Source organism: Camelus bactrianus, chromosome 1, assembly GCF_048773025.1.
Source record: "Camelus bactrianus isolate YW-2024 breed Bactrian camel chromosome 1, ASM4877302v1, whole genome shotgun sequence".
Lineage (NCBI taxonomy): Eukaryota > Metazoa > Chordata > Mammalia > Artiodactyla > Camelidae > Camelus > Camelus bactrianus.
The window spans coordinates 57,460,940-57,486,177 of NC_133539.1; the positions used below are offsets into that span (position 1 = coordinate 57,460,940).

Sequence of the window (25,238 nt, forward strand, 5' to 3'; positions counted from 1 at the left end):
GGTTGTACCAGATGACGGAAGGTCTTTGTGATATTACTGTTCACCAAGATTTGCTGCCCCTCCCCTCCCTCTTGAAGTCAGACTTGCTCAGGTGGCCTTGTTTCGGCCAATGAAATGTAAGAAGTGAAATGTATCACTTCCCAGTGGAGAGACTTCAAGCTTTGCTGTGCCCTTTAGCCCACTGCCCAGCAAGGCAACCTGCGGGTCTCCTGAGTGGTTCCCCTGGCAGTGTGGGTCCCTGGGTGACAGGGTCCTCAACTAATGACAGCACAAGTAGAGCCCCATCCATTGTGTGAGGGACTTGGAGTCTTTGACTAAAAAATAATCCTAAAAAATAATTGCTGTTTTAGCTACTGAGAATATGGGGGTGTTTGTTACCTTATCTGATCTAGCCTCTCCTAATCTTGATTGACATAGAGTTCTGACCTGATTTGCTTAGCCGTGAGCTTCCCAATGGATTCAAGTGAAACTGGATGAAATTTGTCCAAGATATAGAGGAGGGGAATCCTGCATTAGGAATCTAAGACTTTAGTCACTTCCAAATCTAAGGATTCTATGCCTAGTGGAGAGACTGATTATTTCTCCTACTTCATAACCTATTTATTATGGCAGCAACAAAATTATTTTAAGGAAGAGTAATTTTTGTGGAAGAAGAAAATATCTTTTAGAACATTTTGAATTCTATTCCAGTGTCAAAAGGAGAAATGATCAGACCAGATATTGTGACACATCATCCAGGCACAGTTCTTTAGAGAAATCATAGAATTTAATCCGAGATGACAAGAAAGCCCATCTCTCCTTAGCAATGTTCCAAGTTCATTCCTGATGAGAGGCAGTGAGACATAGCAAGCATGGGCTTTAATGCAAGATAGACTTAGTTCAATTCACTTATTGAAACTTGAGGAAGTGAGTTAGCCCTTCTTAAGCAGTGACTTGATATAAACACATAATACCCATCCTGCTATACCCTATTGGAGTTCCCTTCCCCTACTCCCACCCAGAGGGGTCCCTAGGGGCCTAATATTTTCAATATGTAACAGGTAACAGTTCTCCCAGGCCCAGGCAAAAACCTGCATGAACCTCCTGCCTTAAGGTCCAGCTCGACATGCACCCCAATGTTCATAGTAGCACTATATACAATAGCCAAGACATGGATACAACCTAAATGTCCATTGACAGATGACTGAATAAAGAAGCTGTGGTATATTTATATAACAGAATACTACTCAGCCATAAAAAGAATAAAACAATGCCATTTGCAGCAACATGGATGGACTGAGAGATCATTCTAAGTGAAATAAGCCAGAAAAAGAAAAATACCATATGATATCACTCATATGTGAAATCTTAAAAAGAAGAAAGAAAAGGACACTATGAACTCATCTACAAAACAGAAACAGACATAGTAAACAATCTTATGGTTACCAAAGGAGGGTGAAAAGGGATAAATTTGGGGGTTTGAGATTTGCAAATGTTAGCCACTATATATAAAAATAGATTTTAAAAGTTTCTTCTGTATAGCCCAGGGAACTATATTCAGTATCTTGTAATAATCTTTAATGAAAGTGAATATATGTATATATATGCATGACTGGAACACTGTGCTGTACACCAGAAATTGACACATTGTAACTGACTGTACTACAATTAAAAAAAAAAAAAAGCCCAGCTTGTTGGGTTCAGTATTAGGATGGAATTTTCTCCCTCCACTTTATCACCCTGAGGTCTAGCAGCTAAGGAGAGAGGACACAAGCAGCCCAATGCTGGCCAATGAGAAGGAAGCCTGCACATGCAGAGCTCCTACCCTTGGGCGATTCCTGGCTACCCCATCCCTACTTCCTCTAGGCACCATCCTCCCCTGAGCGTGCAAACACGCATATGGACACACTGGTGGGTACACACATTCACACGCCACCACAGTTTTTCATTCTGAAAATAATTTTATTATTTTACAGTTGTTCAGGAAAGTTCCTGGGTTGCTGTGACCAAGATTTGGTCACCACAGAACAAAGGATTAGAGCAGATCAGTCAGTCCACCAGTTTTCTCTCTTCTTTGGGCAGTGAGAAAAGGAACACACCATGTGCAAAATGAGAAAATAACCAACGGGAAGGGGGGGAGGGGTGGGGAGGAACAGGCACAAAGGGAATTCAAACCTGGCTGCCATTCTCAGGCTTGGATTTAAATATTTTGTCTTCTCTAGAGTCTCCATTCTCCTCAGCTCTCTGCTATCACAGAGGGCACATGACTACACGCCAAGAAACTGGAATAACAACTGTCACCAACAGCAAAGTAGCTTCGTACTTCAAGAGGCTAGGAGTGGGTGTCAGACCCACTAGACCTCCCCAGCTGGAAGCCAGTGCCTCCCTGGGACTGGTTCCTAATGTATCGTCTTAGGGCCCACATTCGAGGCTTATCCAGATAAAATAGGAATGATAAGAATTGAATCCCACTGTCCACAGTCAAGTTCTTCCTGCCTTTCAGCAAAACGAAAAGCACAGGCCATGATAATACCTCAGTAACATGTGATCAAGGGATAAGCAATGGGATCCTCTCCTTACAGTCCAGGACCATGACTCTCACTCCAATTATGTCTGAACAGCTGGGGAAGGAGATGCTGTCCTCCACTGTGATCCAATAGCTAAAACCCCTGGGGGGTTCTTCCACTCTGAGAGACCTAGTCAAATATCCTATGAGATAATGTTGCCCAGAACATTGTTTATAGCAGGTCCACCTTCCCTCTGAAGCAGGAGAAAATATAAGGTACATGAAGCAAAGAAAGCATCAATCAAAATCATAGTGGACTTCTGATTACTAGGTTTAGTGAAACCATCCTCCTGGCTGAAAGACATTCCTCAGCACCTTTCATAGGACCATAAAAGATCAGGGCCCTGCAAGATCTGAGCAAATACTGGGCTCAACAACCAACTGTGGGGGCTCCTCAGATGATGCAGGAGTGTCAGGCCCTGGGCAGTAGAAAGCAGACTCACTGTCCCTGCAGCTCTAACCTGTGCTCATATCCACTGCAGTTTTTACAGGCACTTTCTGTGGAGAGTTGGAGAGAGGACCTGTAGTGGGAAGACTGCTCCACTGGAATTGATGGTTTTGATGTTAGAGGTGAGGGCGTTCCAAGTTCTAAGGGGAGAGGTCCAAAGGTGAGGACTAAATTTATAGATGGCCTGTGAAACACAGAATGAGTAGGACATGAACCATCACAAAGTAGATGGCTGCCAGCAGAGGCACCCGGGTCCGGGAATGACAGAGTGAACGCAGAACCCGCTTCCATCCAGCACCACTCCGGGTCTGAAAGGAAACGTTGAAAGTCAGAGAGTTTCACCCTATAGGGATGTGTCCCCATCCCCTCCCCAACCACAGCAGAAAGTCTCCTCAGGGCCAACAACTTGGCAAAGTCCACTGGTTTCCTCCAACCTTCCATATCCTTCCAGTCTCAGGCCCATGCTCCTTCTCCTTGACCCCTTGCCCTCAAAGCAGCCGACCCTGTCGGACAGCACAGTACCCTCTCTTTATTCTCCTCCCTTCTTACCCTTCGACAACTGTTGCTTGTAAGATCTATTAACAGCGCCTGCTCCTGAGTGCCACAGGAGCCTATGATGGGAGACCGGGCAGAGTCCCACTCACTGTGCTCCAACCTGTGTTGAGAAAAAAAAGAGGCATGGTTCACGGCACGAGAGGCTGATCAGGTGAAGTCACCCTACCCTGGCCGTCCTGCCGTGTGATACCGCGTAAGGGACTTGCAGCAAAGGCTGCTCTCACAGCCCCGCCCCATGAAAGGAGTGTGCGGGCAGATAGGTTTCTTTCAGCAGCAGTAGAGGTGGTAATAACGACCAGGAACCGACTGCCTACTATGGGTCAGATGTTGGACCAGGTGCTTTATGTACATTTAATCCTCAGCTTTGAGGTTGGTGTTACTATCGTCAAAGTAAGGCTTGTCCACGGTGGCACAGCCAGTAAGATGTAGAGCCAGAATTCAAAACCCAGGTGTGTCCCCTTTTTCCGCTACACCACGTCTGACTCAGAGAAGCACATTAATTTTTTTTTCATTTATTAAAGATTGATAGGCAGAAGCATCCAAGAAAGATTTCTTACAGTTAAACTGCTGTTTTCTGCTTCAATTTTTGCTCATTTGCTTATTTATTTAATACTGGAACTTCTCCATTTAATGAAGAAGCTGCCTTTATCCACACAACAATCTCTCACAAAAAACAAGAAATGTACCAAGGGGCTGCAAGTAACAGCACACATCTGATCAAGCCTTTGTCTAGAGGGGTGCACTTTTTAATTGTGGTGGGGAGGATGGAACTCTTTACTCCTGATGTTTCCTCCATATGAGGGATATCCATTAGCCCAATACTCCTTGACTTTCTTTACAGGACACACACTTTTCTCTAGGAGAGAAGGAATACTTTAATCTGATTTGTGAGCCAGGAAAGAGAAACTGAACACACACAGCCTAGCTCCATCCTGCTTGCTTTCCTCTTGAGAACCAGGCTGTCTGCATGGGACCCCTTCTGTGTCTGTCCTTCCATCCGATAAGCTTCTCAGGGGCAGCCTTGATACGGAACAGCATGGTCTGGTACCATGAGGGTCAGTCTGTAAACTTCTGTAGGCTAGGCTGAGGAAGGATGAGATGTTTTAAGCATTGGTGAGCTGCTTTTAAATAGCAAGTCCGCTGAGTTCCACCAGCACTACAGAGCACATGTGAAGCACTAACCCGACAAGTGCTGGGCCTGGGTAGGCAGCACTCGATTAGCTGCCTTAATTTCCGCTCTGCATCAGGGCCAAAGAGGGGACTGTGGAGGGGTTAAACTCGGATTAATGTGGCTTGTCTGGACCTACGCCCACTGCAGGACCATCTCAGGATGAGAATTAGCACCTAGTTATTCCAAAGTCTGGCCACTAAAATGCACACCAGTATGATCAGAAAGGGTCCGAAGCAAATAGAGGCCGTGTCCCTCAGCCCCTCACCTCCTGATCTGCTCCTCAGCCACGGAGAGTGCAGCCTCAGCAGCCACTCTTTGGTCTCGTTCTTCCTCCAGCAGCTTCCTCAATTCATTTACCTCCTGTTTAGTGTTGCACAGCTGCTGCTGGGCTTCAGAAAAGCTTCAGGATAAAAGCAGAATGACAGCATCACTAGGTGCAGAACACAGTTGCTGATACAAGGGATTCGACGTCTTTGCAAGGTTATCAAGCATGAAAATTTATAGAAGCTTGTACAAAATATTTTAATAGCATAGCTGTCAAGAGATTAAACAAAGCTGCAGAAAATGCCTTAAGAGGTTTTGGGGATTGACTGAATATCTTTCATTTGGGTATCATAATATTAGTAAGGTGTGTGTGTCTTGGTGTCGCTGTTGCTGCTTTACAAACTTTTCACGGACAATTTATTACCATAATTGTTCCTATTTAATCTTCACGTCAATTCTGTGAAGCCAGTAAGATAAGAAGACATATTAAATCCATACAATGGATGTCCACTCAAACTCCATGACCACCCAGTTTCTGTGCACACATTCCGGGGTTGAGAGTTGCTCCCCCACCTTAGCTGTGGCTCCCTCAGTTCCTCAGGATCACCCTTCCTGTGAGCACCATTCTTTTCCTGGGGAGCTCCTGGAGCAACGTCTATATTCAGTGGCCCCTAGAAGAAGAGAAAGGTTAGTAATTCAGTGATGAAAGCCCTTAGGAAACTGTACTTAGGCAAAATGAGACCTCGCTGAGGTGTCAGAGAGATTGAGAAATCTTGGAGAGGAATACCTCCGTTATCACTCTTTCCAAGGACAGGTTTAGAAGTGAGAATCTTCTGCTGTGACAGACTCATCTCCCTCATAAAACTCTTTATTACATTTTCTTCCAGGTTCTCATTCTCTAATCTTACCACTGAAGTCTGCTTTCTTCTAGTGAAGGCTCACGTACTTACCAGAAGCTACTCTGATCCTTCCCTTATTCCACAACCCCTCCGCAGCCCCTCCTCCTCCTTCCATGTCCTATTCACCTCCATGCTAATTCTCAGTCTCCTCCAATGTCAAAGATCCACCCCTCTCCACTGCTAACAGCTCTGCCTACTTTGTTTCTCAGCTCCAAATCTTTCTACAGCTTTCCTACTTCTTGAAGCAAAGTCCAAATTTTCTTAGTTTCAGTGTTCCAAGAGCCCTACGCATCACAGTTTCCCACCACCTTTTGATTTCTTTCTCACCACCTCACGGATCTTTTTCCTTCTAATCCCTCCATTCCTTAGTCTTTCCTGGACCTTATTCCCACTCTCCTCTTCTCTTTCTCCATCACACCTAGTTAATCCTCAGCGTAAAGACCGCAACCTCTTCCACGCTGTTCCTTCTGCTTTATCACCTGCACTCAGATTCCTGACACTCTTCCCAGACTTTTACCTTCTCACTCACCGCCTGCAGTTCTTGCACCTGCTTCTCCAGGACTGCACAGTGATTGAAAAGGTCGCTGTAATGCTGCTGGTTCTCACGGAGACTCTGACTGGTGTCACAGAGCTGAATGGAAAGGGTATTTTTCTCTTCCAGTAACTGAGAGAACTGAAATGGGAGAGAGGATAAGCACCAGTCTGCGGGACTGTCTCACTACGGGCAGTGCTCAGGCAAACTTTCTGAGTTTTAAGGATCTAATTTTTTTTACTACAAGATTTTTATTTCAATAATAGTAACAATAGTACTATGTGTTCCTCCAAAGTGAAAAAACTCAGAATTTTTCAACTGAGAAAGGAAAACAATTCTGGGAAAGGGAAGGAAACTTTATGGTGCCTAGTACATTAACTGAAAAACCAGGAGGCAGAAACTCTCAAGCAATCCAATAGGTTAGGCTAACCCAGGTCAGTAAGAGGAGAAATGGCAATAGTTTGGGTCTAAATTGAGATTACTAATAAATGACTATAATCCTCAGAGCTCAATATGGCAGGAGACAGAGCTATCACCTAAAGATTCATGCAATAATATTACTGGGCAGATTCTTCAACGCTGTAGAGAGTTACAAGTCACAAAGAAAGTAGAAATTATAATATGTGGTAAGAGGGAGAAACAGAATGAATCCTATATACTCCTGTGTGTAAGAAACTATACTGGGAGCATCGACTCTCCTAGGTGGAAACATTTCAGTTACTCAAAGTGGGAGGTCTCCCCTACTGTATGAGTAACAGGTAGTTGTTCAGTCTTCCCTTGAACATGTCCAGCGTCAGGGGCACTCACAGCCTGACAAAGCAGCCCAAGCCGTTTCTCACCACGTCAAAAACAGAAAATTATTTTTTATATCGAATGAAAAATTTACCAATCGTAGCTTCTACCCAAAGATTTGAATTCAGTTCCCCTGGAACTATAACTCTAATTCCTCACTTGAAGGCTGTCAGATTTTAAATTTTAGTTATGATTAACATCCGGATTCTAGCTATACCCAGTTAACAATACAGAGATGTTTCTCTGAAGTACTTCTGTAGGTCTATGTACATTATATAAAAGAAAACTGGTGTACCTGGCTGTGTGTTCAATCTTTTCTTGAATATTTTTTTTTGTAAGTATTCTGGGTTAATGTTTGTATAAAAAGGTTGAATCGATGTTCAGAGAAGAAAGGCTAAACAGTTTTCTAAAGATACTCTGACTGAGAAGGACATTTGATACAAACAGAAAATTAGAAAAAAAATCCATGTGGTGTAAGAAAAATATTTGCATAGCCAGAATGAAAAATATAACAAATAACTTTATCTCTGAAGAGCAATTTTCAGTTTACAAGGCACTTTTGAAAGTATCATCTTATTTGAGAGAGATAGAGGAAGGACTTCTGTCCCCGTTTACAAATGACAAAGGAAAACAGATGAGCAGTGACTTGTCCAATGTCATGTGGCTAGAAGATGGCAGATCAGGACTCAAGTATGGTTCCTGATTCCAAGTCTAGAGATGGTGTCGCATCTGAGTTCAGGAAGGGAACTTAAGCAGGTTATGGGATTTTTTGGGTGGGGGGAGCAGTAAAGGAGAGGATATAAATATTTAAGAAGCAATACTAATTGGAAGATAGAGGTAGCTGGGTACAATGACAACTACTGGGTTCTGAGACAAGGAGTAATACAATCCTCTCCTAACACAGGAGACAGTTCACTTTCCTTGCCACAGTGAACAGCCCAAACCATACCAAAACAGAACAGAACAAAACAAACAAAAAACCAACAGAACAAAACCCCCAATCCCTCAGTATTGAAAAAATCCAACACTTTCTTCCTTGGAAGATCAAGAGGATGGGGTACAGACCAGTAAAACTCGTTGGAAGCAAAAACTCCTTTAACTGGAGATGTCTAATTGCTTTTAAGCTACCCTTATGTAAACCACCTTTTATAATGTCCACATGGTTTTGTGTAGGATAGACATAGATCCCTGCAGTTTAGGGGCTGGCAAACTACAACCCAGGGCCTCCTGCCCCCACTTCCTTTTTTTTGTAAATAAGGCTTTATTGGAACATAACTACCCCATTTGTTTATGTCTCGTCTGTGATTGCTTCTGCACTATGATTGCAGAGCTGAATAGTTGTAACAAAAATGGCAAAGCCTACAAAACCAAAATATTTACTGTCTGAATCTTTAAGAAAAAGTCTGCTGACCTTTGCTCTAACTCATAAGCTACTGTATTTCATCATATCTACACTTATAAAAACAGAATAGGAGCAAATAATCTAGACTACATTATAACAGTAACCATTCCTCTCATATTTTTAAGTTTCATGCTTTAAGTTTGCATTACATATATATATCCAACCATGCTGGTAGAAATATATATAAAGTCTGAGTATACATAGAAAGAATTCAGGTAGCAGCTTGAAGAGGAGACATTCTATGCTGACAGCCCATCTCCTAAATCCCATGCTAGGGCTCAAGAAACAATTCTCCTAGTTAGCTGGGACCCATTTAGAATGAGGCTCTAACCTCACCAAACTATTAGCTCCATGAAAGGTCACAATACCTCAACACCTAGTGTACGGCCAGGCTCACAGAAGGCAGGTGACAGTTATCTGCTTAATGAACGAGTGAGTAAGAGAACGACCGACCCCAGGGACAGAGATGCCCCCTACAGCTGATTCCTAAAGGAAGAACTCTTTCTCACGCAGAATGACAGTGACCGACAGCGGTATTCCTCATACTTTGATTAAGTGGTATGTGAAGTATATCTCAATAAAGCAGTTAAAGAAAACATAACTTCAGTAATGATCCAGGACCCAGAACATAAATATATGTAATTGAAGCTAAAAGTTTTCTCAAAACAAAGTATACTCTATATTATATATAACATAGTACATATTTCCAATCTCTTTTATTTTGTTTTGTAAAAAAACACTATTTGCACTACTTGTAACGGCTCAAAACCAGAAAACTCCAAAAGTCCTTTAACAGCAGAATAGAGAAATTATTATACACCTACAATGTAACACCATACAGCATGAGAACAGAAAAATCACACTACACACAACAACATGGATCAATCTCACAAAATAAATGAAGCAACACAGAAGAGAAGGCATGATCTATTGATATGTAGCTTCTAAGGTGGCAGAGAATAGAAGAGGACACTAGAGACTTCTGGGGTTCTGGTGTGTTCTGATTCTTGATCTGGGTGCTTCTTATATAGGTGTTGTCACTTCACGAAGATGTGCCATACTGTATTTATGATCTGTATGCTTTTCTGTGTTTTACTTCAGTAACGCATTTACATTAAAGTTTCTTCAGTTGCTGTCCGCTAAATGATTTCATCATCTACTAACAGCCCTGGGTTGCAGTTTAAAGTACTGAGACAAATGCCCAGAGTGATTCACAGTCTAATGTTCAGGAGAGCAAATATAACAAGGTTGAGATGGGTCTAGTTTATAGAAAGAGGAGGTGCTACAGAGCGATGAAAGGCAGAACTTTCTGCTAACAACTGACTAGGCTGGAAGTGGAACTGGCTAGGATCTGCTCTGGTGCCCCCGCCTTCACACCTTGAAAACTCCCAGACAACTTCCCCAACAAAGGGCCTGCAAATTAACCAATTCATTTTGATCAACAAACCTACCTTAAAAATGCAAATTTCTTTGCCAAAGTTAATAGTGTAATCAGTCTTCCATACTTCAGTGTCAATTAGTTAAATTTAAAAATATTTAATAAGTATCTTCTACATAAACCAAGCACTGTGCTTTTTCATATACATTATATTTATCTCAGACTGACCTCCTCCTAACACCTTAGACAAATTACTTAATACCTTTGGACCTTATTTTCCCCATCTGTGATACAGCTTACTGATCTTTACCATTTTTGGATCACAGATCCTTTGGTGAACTCTGGAGTTCTTGTGATGAGAAGCTTATGTATACACACACACACACACATACACATTTCGCACATAATTTTTGGACACTAACAGCTCTCCTCAAAGCCAATCTTTGGATTCCAGAGTCTAGATGATGACTGAAATTCCTTCCAGTGCCAACATAAACTACTTAGCTGGGTTCCTCTGAAGAAGGCAGAACTAGGGGAGGTGCCAAGAATACTAGAGAATACCCTGACCAGTGAGAAAGCAACAGGAGTACAACGATCCATAAGGGGTGGGGGAGGGGAAGCAGGCGAAGGAGAAGCCAGAGAACAGAGGAGGAGGAGAGAAGACAGAGATGTGAGAAGGCACCAAGAATAATTTCCTTTTATCTTGCCTTGGCCTTTGCTCTGGGGACCAGATGGCAAAGCAGCTCTTCCCTATAGAAACAGGTCCATCTCCTCCCGCATGCTTCCCTAGAGTGTCTGGAGTGGCAAGGCTGGGATTTGGGAAAAAAGAAAACTGGTTTCTTTAGTTCCAGAACATTAGACACACAATGAGGAAGCCTACAAAGAGTGGAATGAAGAGCAGACCTCTCACCTCTACCCCTGTTCTCTGTTGCTTACTGGTGGGAAATACAGAGGAGCCTGCTGGAGGATTTGTGGGGCGTTACCTCAGTATTACTAACAAGTGGTACAGATGGGGAGGCAGGGAGGATGCTGGAGAGGACGGTTTCCTAGAGGAGTTGCCTTTTTCATTCTTACTGAATATATTTCTACAAATCATCCCCAAGGACTCTCCAAGGGCAAGGAAAAGGAAATGGCTCTGTGTCCAATGCTATGGGGTGAGCAACACAGGCTCTGAGAAAGGTAAAATTTCTGGCCTCTAATATAGCTAGAGCCTAGCTTTAACCAGCTTCTACTTACCTTCTTAATTCTAGTCATGGAAATAAGAAATTGAATTCCAGGCTAGCAGGAAACACCTACCTTGCTGTTCAGTTGCTGAATTCTTAACTCCTTTTGGTGAATTTCCTTTAAGCTGTCATTGAGCTGAGCCCTAAGACGTTCTGTCTCATAAACTAGGTTTTGTGATCCATCTAGGGAAGCTGATGTCTCTGGGGGTGCCTGTCAGGATACAAACACTGATAAAATTCTCTCCTAACATTGTTCATGCTTAACTCCTTCCCTCCAGAAACCCTGCCCACCTCATAGGAAGTCCTAAGAGGGTTTACCTAACAGTGCTAGATAAGCACTTAGCTTGCAGGAAGCTGATGTTTCCTGGGTAGTGGTTACTTCTCACTAGCAGTCAGTATTGAAATTACTCACCTGTCTTTGGTACTGCACTTTGACGGTCTCAGTCTGGGAGGAAGGTCTCAGTTCCCTCAAAAGATTCTGCAGATGACTGAGCTGCTGATCTTTATCTGAGATAGCCATCAGGTACTGCTCCTTCATTCTCCTCTCGTGAATTTTCCAGGAATTCTTCTCCATCCTAGAAAACACATGAAATAATCACAGGCAAAAATACACTTGTGAGACAAGGATGAATAACTGCATATTTCAAACAGTATTATAGGCTGTAGAGAGGTAGTAAAGAAAATACATAACCAGAGGGAAATCTGTATTATAAACAGAACTGTGCAATAAGATGATGGAGTAGAACTTAAAAGGGAATTGTAACTGGTAGGACTAAGGAAGATACCACAAGAAAGCAGGCATTTGGTCTGAACCCTGAACAATGAGTCAGGTTTCCACAATGGGAAAAGCATTCCAGGTTCAGGGAGCAAACAGAACAAAAGGCACAGGAATGAATACATGTAGTGAGTTTTTGGAATTGTTGTAGTAAATAGTGTATAGAGTGGATAGGGCAGGGAATGAGGATAGAGAGGGAAAGGGTCAGACTTTATGGGGCACTGAGCACCATGCTAATAAAGCTTACTCCGTAAGCAACGGGAAACCACTGTAATCCTTCAGAAAAGCAGTGCCATGATTCAGTATAACATCACAGCTATGAGAATCCAATTGTAGAGGATGAAGGACGTAGGTTCAAATACTGGCTCTGTCATACACTAGGCATGAGACCCTGAGTAAAAGTTACTTAATGTCTCTGTGTCTCATTGGTAAAATGGGAATAAATGATCTATTCCTTAGGATTATTTTGAGATTAAATCAGACACTATACATCATGCATCAAACACAGAGCCTGGCATGTCATAATTACTCAATAATATTAGCTGCTGCTGCTGTTTATTTATTCCCTGAATTTGGCCAAGAGGGAGGCTTCTATCTGACCCAGTTAACTTTCTATAGCACTAGCAAAAACTGACTCTCTGTCATAGTCTTTAATTCTACTTCTCTCTATGCTATGCTTGAAAAAAAAACCATTAGGACTGTAATCAAATTTTTCCCTATAATACAAGGCTTTGTTTGAATTGCATCTGACTTTTTGTCTTTTTCTATATAAGTAAGGTAAAAAGGTCCCTTCTTTTCTGAATGACATAAACCCATTATGAAATAATCCTGCTTTGCTAAGAGGGGATTTGGATTACAGTCAAAATATTTTCAAAAAGGTAGAGCTGAAACTTAGAAACTAAAATAAATTTTTATTACAAGGTCACTATGTGGAAAAGACGCAGAAATTTTCTAATACACTTCCTTTGATATTTGTGAAAAATGAGAGAGAATAAGGAAGGAGTGTAAGAGTAAGAAGGCACACACAAAAAATAACAATCTTCCATAAAAAGCTTCAAGCTGCCATTTTTGGGGGAAAGATGGACACGTGGTTAAGGCGTGGAGAGACCCTCAATGGAGAACTGGGGCTAAGGAACAAACCTGCTGACTTAATAGAACTCAACCATAAAAAGGCTATACCTCAGTTATCCCTGACGTAAGAGAGCACAGAAGAGAGAGCAGAATAAGCAAGCCAGTAGCTACAAGAGGAAGAGAAAGGTTCTTCTGATGAGCCAACCTCAGGGCAACAGAAGCCTGAACAAAATGCTCCAGCTTTTTAGTATTTGGAAGGCTCATTTCTCCCAAGTATTTCAAGGGCAAAAGACAGGGAGTCTTAAAGATACTCAGCTAAAGAAACTGGCTCTAAAGCCAGTGAATCAAATCTGTGTCCTCATTTCCTTCTAAAAGTGAAAATGTCTTCCTTTCTGTCTTGTAATTTACTCACATTCACTTGATACATAATTTTTCTTTCTTCAAAACTGCTCAAATGTGGAAAGTGAAAATGTACAAAGTAAAAATATGGTAAAGAGAGAAAGGCTAAGAAAAAGATGGAAAGAGAGAAAATTAGGGGAAAAAAAATCAACAGACCGGAAATCATTTTTTCTCCCTCTTTTTCTCTTCCTTAAGTGCCTACTTCATAAGGAAAGTATCCTTTCAGAATGTCCTTTGAGGAAATTTAAAGAGGAACAAGTGTATGTTCAGGTATAACTGAAAAATTGTGCTCTACACTGGAATTTGACACAACATTGTAAAATGACTATAACTCAAAAAAAAAAAGAGGAACAAGTTGCTACAGAAAATAAGCCTTTAGAGCTTTGCAGCTCGTCGTTGGTTTAACTAGCAACCAGACACTTAGTACTTCTGAGGTTCCGAGTGACTGGAGGTAATACGGGAGACATCAAGGTAATACTTCCGTGTGCTCCCAATCACCTTTGGAGGACCTAAAATTCAACGGTCAGGATTAATGTGCACCTGGAGGAAGACATACCAAGAGCCTGATTTCTCGATGATGAATTGAGATTCTAAAAAGAATTTGAAAAATAGCTGGGGCAGCTATTCCCTGGACAGGAAGGGTGGGGAAGATCAGGTTGAAATGAAGCAATTTATCTTTCTTCTGGAGGTTCAATTCCAGAAAGAAGAAAGAGAAGAAATTTAAATTCCTAGAGAGCAAAAATTCAGTTTTTTACCTTCTCAGTAGTTATCCTTTGATTAAAAAAAAATGTGTTATTGTATTATCTGGGAAAGCTGCCAACTCCATGGAATAACTTTGATATATTTTCACTTATAAGAAAGTCCATAAAGATGTTAGTATGGAAATCTTTTGAATGTAATTTCACTCCATAAAATTTAAATGACAAAATTCTAAAAAGTTTTGCTCTATAAACTTTGCTTAAGGTTTATTTTGAAATATCGTATTAGTAAAGTGCATGGCATCTAGGATCTCTGAAGGAACAAACTGCTTGCGTGTGCACATTAAGGGCTCTCTTAGGGACATCACAATACTAGTCTTGCTATACTGTTATCTGTCATCACAGAAGCCCCTTTATAGGCTGGGTAGGAATCTAGCCTCCACCTCATACTCTCTTTATTCACTTGCCTATTTTTGTCCTGCAGCAGCAGATGAGACAAAGCAGGTGCTGCTTCAGCAGCAGCAGAATTTTCTAACATGGGGATTCCCTCTTTAGTACCAAACTTTGAAAGCTTTGGGTTTGACTTTATTAAATAGGTGACATACATCATCTTAAGCTAAAGTAATAAAGTCCCCAAGAATGGGGTTGCAACAGTAGGACCTGTTTTTATATATTGTTAAGCACTTATTCTTTACCTTTTTCTCTTTGGATCAAGTTTGTTTGAAACATTAAATTTAAAAACCAACCAGAATTACTGTTCCTATCATAATTTTTTTCTGCTCTAATAGAACCATATAGCACTGTTATTCATCTTTAAAAGAAAAGGGCTTGGATTTCTGGATCCACACAAGATGGAGTAGATGTATTTCTCCTTATTATTCCCACTAAATATAGATAAAAACCCTGGGTATTATATGTAAAAATGAACATAAGATAACTTAGGAAGACGGAGAAGAAGGTGGAGAAGCAGGGGACCCTGGGACTTGAGGAATCACATGGAGGTGAATTCACTGGTTTTTCTTTTTGAATTCTATATATCCCAAACTGGATAAAGGAGGATCCAACAACCTAGAGCACCAAAGAGTGCTAAGAAAAGTTTGCTCCCTTTTGCCCAAGGACCAGAAAGGGGCAGACTAGAGACAGAAACATTAATGACAATAACCACCCTACTCCAGGAGACCACCATGGAAAAACTACAGTACTTCCCCACCCCCACTAACAAAATCCTAGCGGGCAGACTAGGTTCATCCTTGCCTGGAGGTAACTAGGTGCCCCTCACCCTCCCTGCTGGGTGGGGGCAGAAGGGGCCAAGGCTGTACCCTACACCGTCAACAGCACCCAGCAGTGAAGAGCTGCCTCTCTGACCAGCCCCACTTTCACCCTCACTGTGCTGTCAATGGAGACAACACGTGGAGCCTGCGCATCCACCCCCACCCATAACAAAGGAGAACGTTCCTTTCTGTCCCTGCAGAGGTGGTAACAGAAGAGGTCAGGAGGGAAGTTTGGACTTTGGGCGCTAGCCAGTGGTAAAAAGGTGCCCCTCCTCAACCGCCCTCTTGTAGTGTCAGTGGAGACTCAGTGGGGAGCCTGGACTTTCACCACTGCTCAGTGATAATCAGGTGCCCCTCTCCACACCCCTCAGTGGTATCAATGGAGGCCATGTGCGGAGCTTAGGCTTCTACTCTCATCTAACAGTCACGCGGCACTGCTCCCCACTAACTGCAGTGTCAGTGGAGCACAAGTGGGGATCCCGAACTTCCACTTCTTTCTGGCAGTATCAGGAGAAAAGAGAAAAATAATCAATAAACTGGTTTCATCAAAATTTAAAAAAACTTCTCAATGGAAGGAGGAAAAAAATAAAATGCAGACTGGGAGAAAGTATTTGCAAGCCACATATCTTACAAAGAGCCTGTATCTGGAATATATAAAGAACTCTCAAAACTCAACAGTAAAAATTAACAACCCAATTAGGAAATGGACAAAACAAATGAACAAATACTTTGTCAAAAAGGATATATGGATGTCAAATAAGCACATAAAAATGTTCACTATTAGTAGCCATTATGCAAATTAAAACCACAACGGAACAGCACAGCATACCTATTAAAATCTAAAATATAGTAACAATATTGAATGCTGATGAGGATGCAGCATTTGATATTGAAACTGGATCACTCGTATACTGCTGGTAGGAATGAAAAATGATATAGTCATTCTGGAATATAGTTTTGCAATTCCTTAAAAAAACTAAACATAAACTTACAATACAACCTAGCATTTGTACTCCTGGGCAATTAATTATCCCAGAGAAATTAAAACTTACTGTCCACATAAACACCTATACATAAATGTTTATAGTGGCTTTATTTATAATAACTAAAAATTAGAAACAACACTTAGGTCCTTCAATGGGTGAATGGTTAAAGCGGTACATTCATACCATGAATCCTATTCATCAACAAAAAAAATGAAGTATTGATACAATGATGGTGATGGATGTCAAGGGTATTATGCATGAGTAAAGTTAATTTCAAAATGTTGCTTATTTAAAAAAAATTCCTAGAATGGCAAAATTATAGAGACAGAGAACAGATTAGTGGTTGCCAGAAGTTAGGGATAAGGGGAGGGGAAGAGGGTGACTATAAACTAGGAGCACAAGGACATATTTGTGATGATGGAGCAGCTGTATATCTGGTTGTAGTGGTGGTTACATGAGGCTGCACATGTGATAAAGTTGCACAGAACAATACACATACCTGAGTGAATGTAAACTGGTGAAACCTGCATAAGATCTTTGAATCCTACCAATGTCAAGGTCCTGGTTTTGAAATTGTACCACAGTGATGTAAGATGTTACCATTAGAGGAAGCTAGATGAAGGGTATGTGAAAGCTCTCTGTACTGTTTTTGCAACTTCCTACAAATCTATAATTATTCCATAATTTTTAAAAAACAAAAAGAAGAAAGTTAAAAAGCAGGGATTACCATACCTGAGCTGATGCAGCTCATTCTGCCAGGAGAGGTTTTCCTGCCTGAGCTCTTCTTGCATTATCTGAAATGTTTTTGTTTTATCTTGATACTCCTGAAGTTGAGCCTTCAATGGACGTAGCTCAGTGATTTCTTGATTAATCTGTAAGTACTGCTGCTGCAGATTCTTCAGTTCCTTCAGCTTTAACCAAAAGGAAAGTAGAAGGTTGATTCACCACATTTCCTTCACCTAGCTGTAAGTCATCAGCAGTTCCCTACTAAGTCAGTCAACACCACAACGGACTTCCAGCACCAGACAGTCCAGTGACATCCCTGCAGCACGAAATCTCCAAAATGGTGAAATACATGCAGCCAGGCTGGTGGGAATCTCCCCATGGAGTGGCCATCAAGGCTGCAGAGCCTGACCACTTCTGCAACTTCTATCCCAGCCCCCTGGCCCTAAGTCCTAAGTTGACTCTAGATCTATAACTCTGAGATGGGATAGACTTACAGCTTCTTGGTGGGTGATAGCTCCCTAGAACAAGAAGTGTAAAGATAGAATGACTTTGTTTAGTCATGTGCCCTGGCGAGGCTTCTAAACTTTCCTACATGGATACCAACCTTAATTCTAGCTTAGCTGATGTTGATTATAAAGACTATCATACATCCAAAGACTTAAGACAGAATATTGGAAGTTAGAAACATAGCAGAGATAAAAAATTATAAAGAAAAATTCATTATGAAAAAATTTCAAAGAACAAAACTATCACCACTATTCTTGAGAGAGAAATTAAAAACATATAACCATGAGACAAAAAAAAAATCCTTAGAAATCAGGAACATGAGAGAAAAATGAAAATTCAATATAGGATTCTTAAATGAAGGTGAGAAAATCTCCCCAAAGTATAGCAAAAAAAAATAAAAAATCCATGTATACTTTATAGCCAGCCCTCAGTATATGCAGTTCCTTTGTTTCTGTGGTTCTACATTCAGGGAGTCAGCCAATCCCTGATGGTGTAGTACTGTAGTATTTACTAGACAGAGGAAAATATCCATGTATAAGTGAACCCACGGATTTAAAGCCATGTTGCTCAAGGTCCAACTGTATTTCCAGAGAGGTAGATGAGAGATGAGGGAGGGAAGGAGACAGAGACAAAGACAGATCATGTAAAAAGGATCAAGGATCAGAAAAGCTCTAGACTCCTGAACCACAATGAAAGCTAAAAGGGAACAGAGCAATGTCTTAACAATTTTGAAGGGAAATTATTTTCAGCCTATAATTCTATACCCGGAGTACCAATTAGGTATGAGATGAAAAGACATTTTCAATAAATTTACCTCCCCCATATCATTTCTTAGAGAGCTACTAAATGATTTATTCCAATATAATGATGGCACAAAACCAAGACAAGGAAAACATGGAATACAAGATACAGGAGAGAAATGAATGGAGATATTCTAGGATGAAAACTGTCCTAGGAATACAGGACAGCTGGTTCATAAAAGAGCAACAAAGAGACTTCAATAGAATTTTCTTCCTGAGGACAAAACAGATAGGAATAAACATCTTGATAGATGTGGATAAACGGCAGTAAATGTGGGCTTACATTATATTAGTATGCCACAAAGAAAACTAAGTACGTAGTGACAACAAAAGCAGTTATTAACTCCAAGAAAAACAAAGATACTGAGGAAAATAAAAGTAACACGTCTCAGGTCTAATAGCTCTTGTCATAGAAATGTAAACATCAAATACTGATTAATCAAACTAAGATTAAATTACACCAGGAGAATGGGGAAGAGGTTGTATACTGACAAAGTGCACATATACTGTGGAAAGTACAGTATAGCATACAAAGAGTGGGTTAAGAGAACTAAACCCTGTTAACATAAAAGAAAGTTAATAGCTAACACAAAGAATGAAAAGCCAAGATGCACTGTAAGCATGATATTTAGATATTGAAGAAACACCAAAATAATAAAAGGGCTGAAAGCAAATTGCCTCAGAAGGAGAAACAGGGTTGCAAATGCTACTGCTTGTTTTTCTCATCAAACATTGTAGGATGTAGTGACTTGTTAAATATGTATGTATAGCTTTATTTTTTAACCAAAAACTAAAATGAAACCATATTTTTATTTTGTTTTAAAGCAAACATATATTCTTTATGCAATCCACTCATTCCTCTAGTCCAGATACTCTAAATGTTATCCTTGGAATCGAAGATCATCAGAAAGCTGTGTGCCTGGGACTGCATTTTAGTCACTTGTAGAGGTACTTTTTTAGTGAATTACACAAAATTCTTTCCCTACGTGCTTACATTAAGGAACAGCTAAATAAAATCCCTATAGAACAAAGCTATATTTATTGCAGAGAAGTAAAGAATGTTTCACAACTTCATAGTGTACTCTCTATGGAAACACAGAAGAAACTTCTTGCAGGCCTCAATACTTAAAGAATAACTATTCTTATCTGTTCCAAGTAGTTTCCCCTTTTTCCTTTTCTGTAAAATATGGATACTGCAATTTATGCACATAGTTTTGCAATCTCCCACTTCTGATGACTGCCAGAGCTCAGAGCAAAATTAGTGGTCCATCTTTCTAATAGGATATTATGATATCTCCTTGGGACACTGAACTTACTCCTGGTTTAATCTTTTTGTCTTCCTTCCCAATTCCTTGTATTATCTTACCTTGAAAAATTGTTCATATCTTTATATGCTACCTCAAATCATTTTGAGAATGAAGTGAGTACAGATAAACAAAAAGGTACCTCTTGAGATTTGCTCTCCAGCCGTTAGGCAGGAATTACCTAAGTGATTCACTGGATTATGGGAGAGTCCTAAGAAAGTTTGGACAGATATGAAAACTCTGGAATGTTTTCAGAATTGTTTGTTACACACTAGTAGAATACCCTAGGCTAATTCCTTGCCACTCAGACCCTCATGTGTTATTTGGGAAACTCCCCCTTGACTAAGTAAAGAAGAGAACCAAAGTAACCTAAACTCCTTTCACATCCAGCTCATCTCTGGGGTGGTCCTGAGGGAAGTGTAGTATAAGCAGAGGTGACAAACTGATGGCCTAGGCTGAATATTTAAACTGATAGTGATTGAAGTAAGTTATTGCATATGCAGCCAGTGACTGAGAGACCAGAAACATCAACGCTCATGAGACAGACTGAGAACAAGATATGTGGAAAAGGAAAGAGTTGATGGACAGTTAGTAATACATTCAGTTAGCATGCAGAAGGGCCTCAGCAGACTGTAGCAGACCCTGTATGCAATATTGCTGAGGCAGACTGTCGGGCCTTCACATGATTTACACCCTTGCCTAGGCTTTATGATTTACTCATGGCAGATGTAAAAGCCTCAGTCTCAAAAGTTCCTATAATCCCTATATAACAATTTTACAAAATGGAGAACACAGTGTTCTCAATAACAAGCACACATACAGAGAATGCCCATCAATTGTTTATCTACCATATAATTAACTACCCTTATGCTAAAAACCATGCGAAGTATGAACAAGTAGGAGATATGACACTTACTTACCAGAAGTTTGCAATTTAATTGGGGAAATAAAAAACAATGGTATAGAAATTAAACACACACACCCCCATACACATCAAGGCAATATGGGACAATGAAAAGAGAAGCACTAGGGAAGCACAAACAGAAGGTAATGGACAATCAAGTGACCCAGAAATGTAACCAGAGGATTTATGCTCTGGGGCGACCTTTGAAGAGTGGGAAATATTTGCCCAAAAAAGGAAAATGGAGAGGACATTTTGGTTGAGAGATTAGTAATGTGGGTAAGCAGGAAGTACTGGATATGACTACTGCAGAGTGAGTAGATCAGTTTGGCTGAAATGAAGACTATGAGGAGGAAAGCAGTAAAAGGGAAGGCTGGAAAGAGGCAAATACAAATTATAGGGTCTTAAAAACCAGACTAAGAGGTTTCAATTCTAAACCTGCTCTAAAGCTAGAACAATTTTTAAAGGTTATTGAACAGTGCAGTACTAAAGTCATTTCAGAAAGTCTATTCAGAAATGATATATACAATGTATTGAAGGGGTAACAAACTGGGAGCAGCAGTATTACAAGGGTAAGGTGTTAGGAACTTATCCTAAGATGTTGAGGATGGAAAGAAAAAAGAAATATTTGAGGCACATTGCAAATAAAGAAATGACAGACCTTGATGATTAAATGAAATAAAATTACGAGCCTTAGGGAACAGAAGAACATTACTATGATTTATATAGAAATAAAATGCTGGCTTGGCTTATAAATATCCTGCAAACAAAAATGTAAAACAGCAGTTGAGAGACAAAGTTTAGTCCCTAGTGTTTAAACAGATAAGAATAGTAAAGCAATTCACTGAATGAAACATAGCTAATTCAGAATCTATCCTAACAGTGTTCAGGAAAAAGAGTTCGACTTAGAAGATAATCATCACCTGGGTGCTATAAATTAGAGCTTTGAGGTATACACTGTCCGATAAAAGTCTTTTGCACTTGCATTCTGAAAGTGATGACAAAAGGTTAAGCTCCTGGGACAAAGTTAGCTAAGTTTAAACTATTTTAAAAATATAAACAAATATGCCTACATTGCATTGATGTCAAAACCACAGCTGAAATGGGGGACTTTGTTCAGATTATAAAAGGAAAAAGACTCTATAAATATTCAATATTAAATGTAACATGAATGAACACATTACCTACAAAGAAAAAGAAAATTTTGCATAAGATTTTACAGTTAGGAAGAATGATCTTATCCCTTAAGGTTAATCTTCAAAACTAGAATTTTCATATTCTAGATTTAAAAATAGAAAATCGAGCCTTTGAAGCTCAATTTATTTCCTATTTGGGCTTAAGTACATGCCCTTGACAGAGTTAAGAGATCGTCTTTAAAGTGAAGAGAGTAACGTCACAAAGTAGAATCCCCTGACAACCTGGCTGAATGCATATATATAGTTTCAGCTTTTGCCTCTAAATCTTGATGACCTAGATGTTTTCAGGAAAAAAAGACCTGGAGTAAAGTCTGGATTCTAATAGAAGCAGCACAATTTTAGCATGAAAGATCTCCTTATCCTTCTCTCAGATTAAAGAAAAGTTGGGTAATTAAAGGGAAGTGGATAAATGGTTCAATCTGCAAATAAAGCTTTACTATAGTCATTTATACTTTTTTTTTTGACAAATTAGGGCTGAGTTATACATAAATACGAGATAAGCTGAGTCTTCTTTACCCTTAATTCTACCAGATTTTGCTAAACTGTCACCTAAGAAGGGACTAAGTGATCCTGAAACTTTCATTCAATTAAACTATTACAAATTCTGCACACATTTATACATGCATGTATAAATTATATAAAATAGTTCTCTATCTCCTACCCCATCTACTTTTATAACCAATGGAGGGTTTTATGCAAAGGAAATCTGTAATTTTTTTAAAACAGCAATGGCAGATTTAAAGTAATTTAAATAATGTTTCTGTTTCTCCAAGATCAAACCTATGGGATATGCCCAGATCATATGTATAAAAATGTGTTTATCCTTTTCTATAAAAATGAAAATCAATTTAAAGAAAGGTTCAAAAACTCTCTAACGAAGATTGGAAAGAGAAAACTAGACACTTACTAGCCGGTCTCTGTCATTTTGGAGAGATGACATAGCTTTTTTTAAACTCTGTACTTCAGCTGGGTTGGTTGCAGGCTGGGCTGCAGACCTCTGCTTCCCTTCCTCTGATTTGCGGAATTTCTCCAGTTCATTCAACAGGCGATCTCTCTCGTTCTGCAGACTGGCCATAGCTTTGGAAAAGGACTGCACTTGATTGTAAGAATCTTCTAGTTGTGAGGACAAGTGAAGCAGCTGCTCATCTTTGGATAGAAGCTGTTGGTTAAGTTTCTCAAGGTGAGGCAAGCTGCTATCCTCAGTGGAGTTCACTGGAAATGCAGCTTTAGCAACAAGAACATCTCTCTCTCTGTTTAAAAGGCCCTGTGCTTCTCGCAGCTGTGCCAACTCCTTCAGACTGGAGTCGTGTTTCCTTCTCAGTTCATCAAGCTCCTCATGGGCATGATCTCTACTATTCTGTAGGGAACTCATAGACCTTCCAAAAGACTGGATTTGTGCTGTGAGATCTTTATTTTCTTTGGTGACCATGAGTAATTTCTGTTCCATCTCCACCAGATCTCTTGCTAGCTCTGCCACTCTCTCTTCTGCTGTTTCAGTTTCATTTCGCATTATCCCTGCATCATGATGGAGGTGCTTTAATTCTTTCTTTAGTTTATCTTCAATTTCACCTACCTTCTTGGCAGCATCCTTCTGAACATGAACCAGTTCCTCTTCCAGTTCTGTAATTCTCTTCTGAGAGGAGGAAAGGGTAGTAGTTAACTTCTGTACCTCTTCTTCTTTAACTTTCAATTGGGCCTGAAATATTCCTAAAGTACCCTCTTCTTGCAAGGCTGTCAATTGTTTCTTTAGTTGGGATATAGACCCTTTCAAGTTCTCAATCTCTTTTGATAAACCTTGTTTCTCCTCCTGTAGGACAAGAGAGGACCTCTGAAGATCCTCCTTTGCTTCTTCAGACTCCTTGAGCTTTTCTTCTAATTTAGCATATTCACTTTTCAGCTCCTTAGTTTGCTGAAGTTGAGCTTCAAGGAGCTGCTTTTGCTGACAATCTTTTCTGGATATAACTTGGTTCAGGTCCTCTCTGTATTGGATCAGCTCTGCATCTAGCTTGGCATTCTCAGAATTGAGATCATCCATATGACTTCTTAAGCTTCGAATTTCTTCCTTAAGCCTATTATTCTCAGTAGCAGCATCTTGGATGAGTTGGTCTTTCTCCAAGATCACGGAGAGGTGTCGCTCTTCCAGCTTTTGGTAGTCACCTACTATGCGGTCTCGGTCATCCTGGAGAGAAGACATGGACTTTACGAAGGAACTCAACTGAGCCTTCTGCTGCATGTTCTCTTTTTTCATGTTTTTCAGTGTTTCCATAAGCTGATTGGTTTTGTCAACAGCTTTTTTGTTCTCCTCTTCTAAGACAGTATTCTCCTCTTCCTCCTGAGACAGCAGATTTTCTAACTCTTTAATTTCTTTATCATGCTGTTGATGTAGTTCAGCAACAGCTACTTGGATTGCCTGCTCCTTGGCAGAAAGCAGGCTTATAATCTTCTGCTCTTTCATGTTTATTTCTTCATGCAGCCTACTGGTCAGTTGTTTGGAGGCCTGAAGATCAGTCTCTAGTTGTTCATAACTGAACTTACAATTTTGGATATCAGCCTCTTGCTGCTTTATGATCCCTTCCAAATTTTCTTTATTTTCCTTATATTTTTCTAAAGAGTTATTTAAATCAGTCAACTGGTCTCTGAGAATCTTAAGTTCAGATTCCAACTTAGCTAATTCATCCTGAGAATTATGGTATAGATGTCGAGTCTCTTCTAGCTGGGACAAAAGTTCTTTGTTTTCCCCCTGTAGAGTATCACAGACCTTCTGTTGAAGCTGGACCTCCGTCTGGGCTTTGGATTCCCAAGTCTGTTTGTCATGTTCAAGCCTGGAAAAACAGGTCATTAATTACAGATTTCAAGGGAAAAGTACTTGCTGTCTAAAGAACACATACTACAACATGTACTCAGATCTGCCAATGAACAAATATTCATAATTGAAGGTGTTCGTCTTTTTAATAGAGATATTAGTTCTACTGAATGCTTTGTACTAAAGGCATATTGCACCTAAGAATTCACATATTTAAATCATAAACTCCAAAGTATCTTGCTAATTTAGTGACAAAGCTTGGGACACTCTGAAAAGTGTCCCAAATTTGGGTTTACTTTGCTTTACACAAGATATTGTCTGGCCTATTAAAAGAATAATCTTGGAATGAGAGACAATGAGGAAAACTCTCTCAGAGCAGAAGGATTCTAATAAAAATGAAAGAATGCAAAGTGTGGGGGACATTGTCAGTTCTCAAGTTTGAAAAGTGATGTAAAATTGGAGTTTGAGGAAAATACCTCTAGCAGGTATATGCAGTATGAATTGATGTGGAATGTGGGGAAGAAAAAAGAGGCAATCATTTCAGAGGCTAAGGCAATAATTTGGGGAGTACAATCATTTGTACCATGGTAAA

The 25,238-nt window shown here is 40.1% G+C and overlaps 1 protein-coding gene across 9 annotated transcripts in view; it reads right to left on the reverse strand.

Moving 5' to 3' along the window:
- Positions 1–1,920: 1,920 nt before the first annotated feature.
- Positions 1,921–25,238, reverse strand: part of GOLGB1 (golgin B1) — a 72,696-nt gene continuing 49,378 nt past the window's right edge. For 5 of the 9 annotated variants that reach the window (XM_010970879.3, XM_010970878.3, XM_045507314.2 and 2 more), the window contains 9 exons: positions 22,751–24,665; positions 17,142–17,320; positions 11,622–11,784; positions 11,283–11,420; positions 6,400–6,555; positions 5,557–5,654; positions 4,985–5,119; positions 3,543–3,648; positions 1,921–3,301 (listed from right to left, as the gene is read on the reverse strand). In XM_010970879.3, coding sequence (XP_010969181.2) covers positions 3,167–3,301; positions 3,543–3,648; positions 4,985–5,119; positions 5,557–5,654; positions 6,400–6,555; positions 11,283–11,420; positions 11,622–11,784; positions 17,142–17,320; positions 22,751–24,665 — 3,025 coding nt within the window. In that variant the 3' untranslated portion in view covers positions 1,921–3,166. The remainder of the gene's footprint in view (positions 3,302–3,542; positions 3,649–4,984; positions 5,120–5,556; positions 5,655–6,399; positions 6,556–11,282; positions 11,421–11,621; positions 11,785–17,141; positions 17,321–22,750; positions 24,666–25,238) is intronic. The other 4 variants (XM_010970880.3, XM_045507315.2, XM_010970877.3 and 1 more) reach the window with 2 other exon arrangements.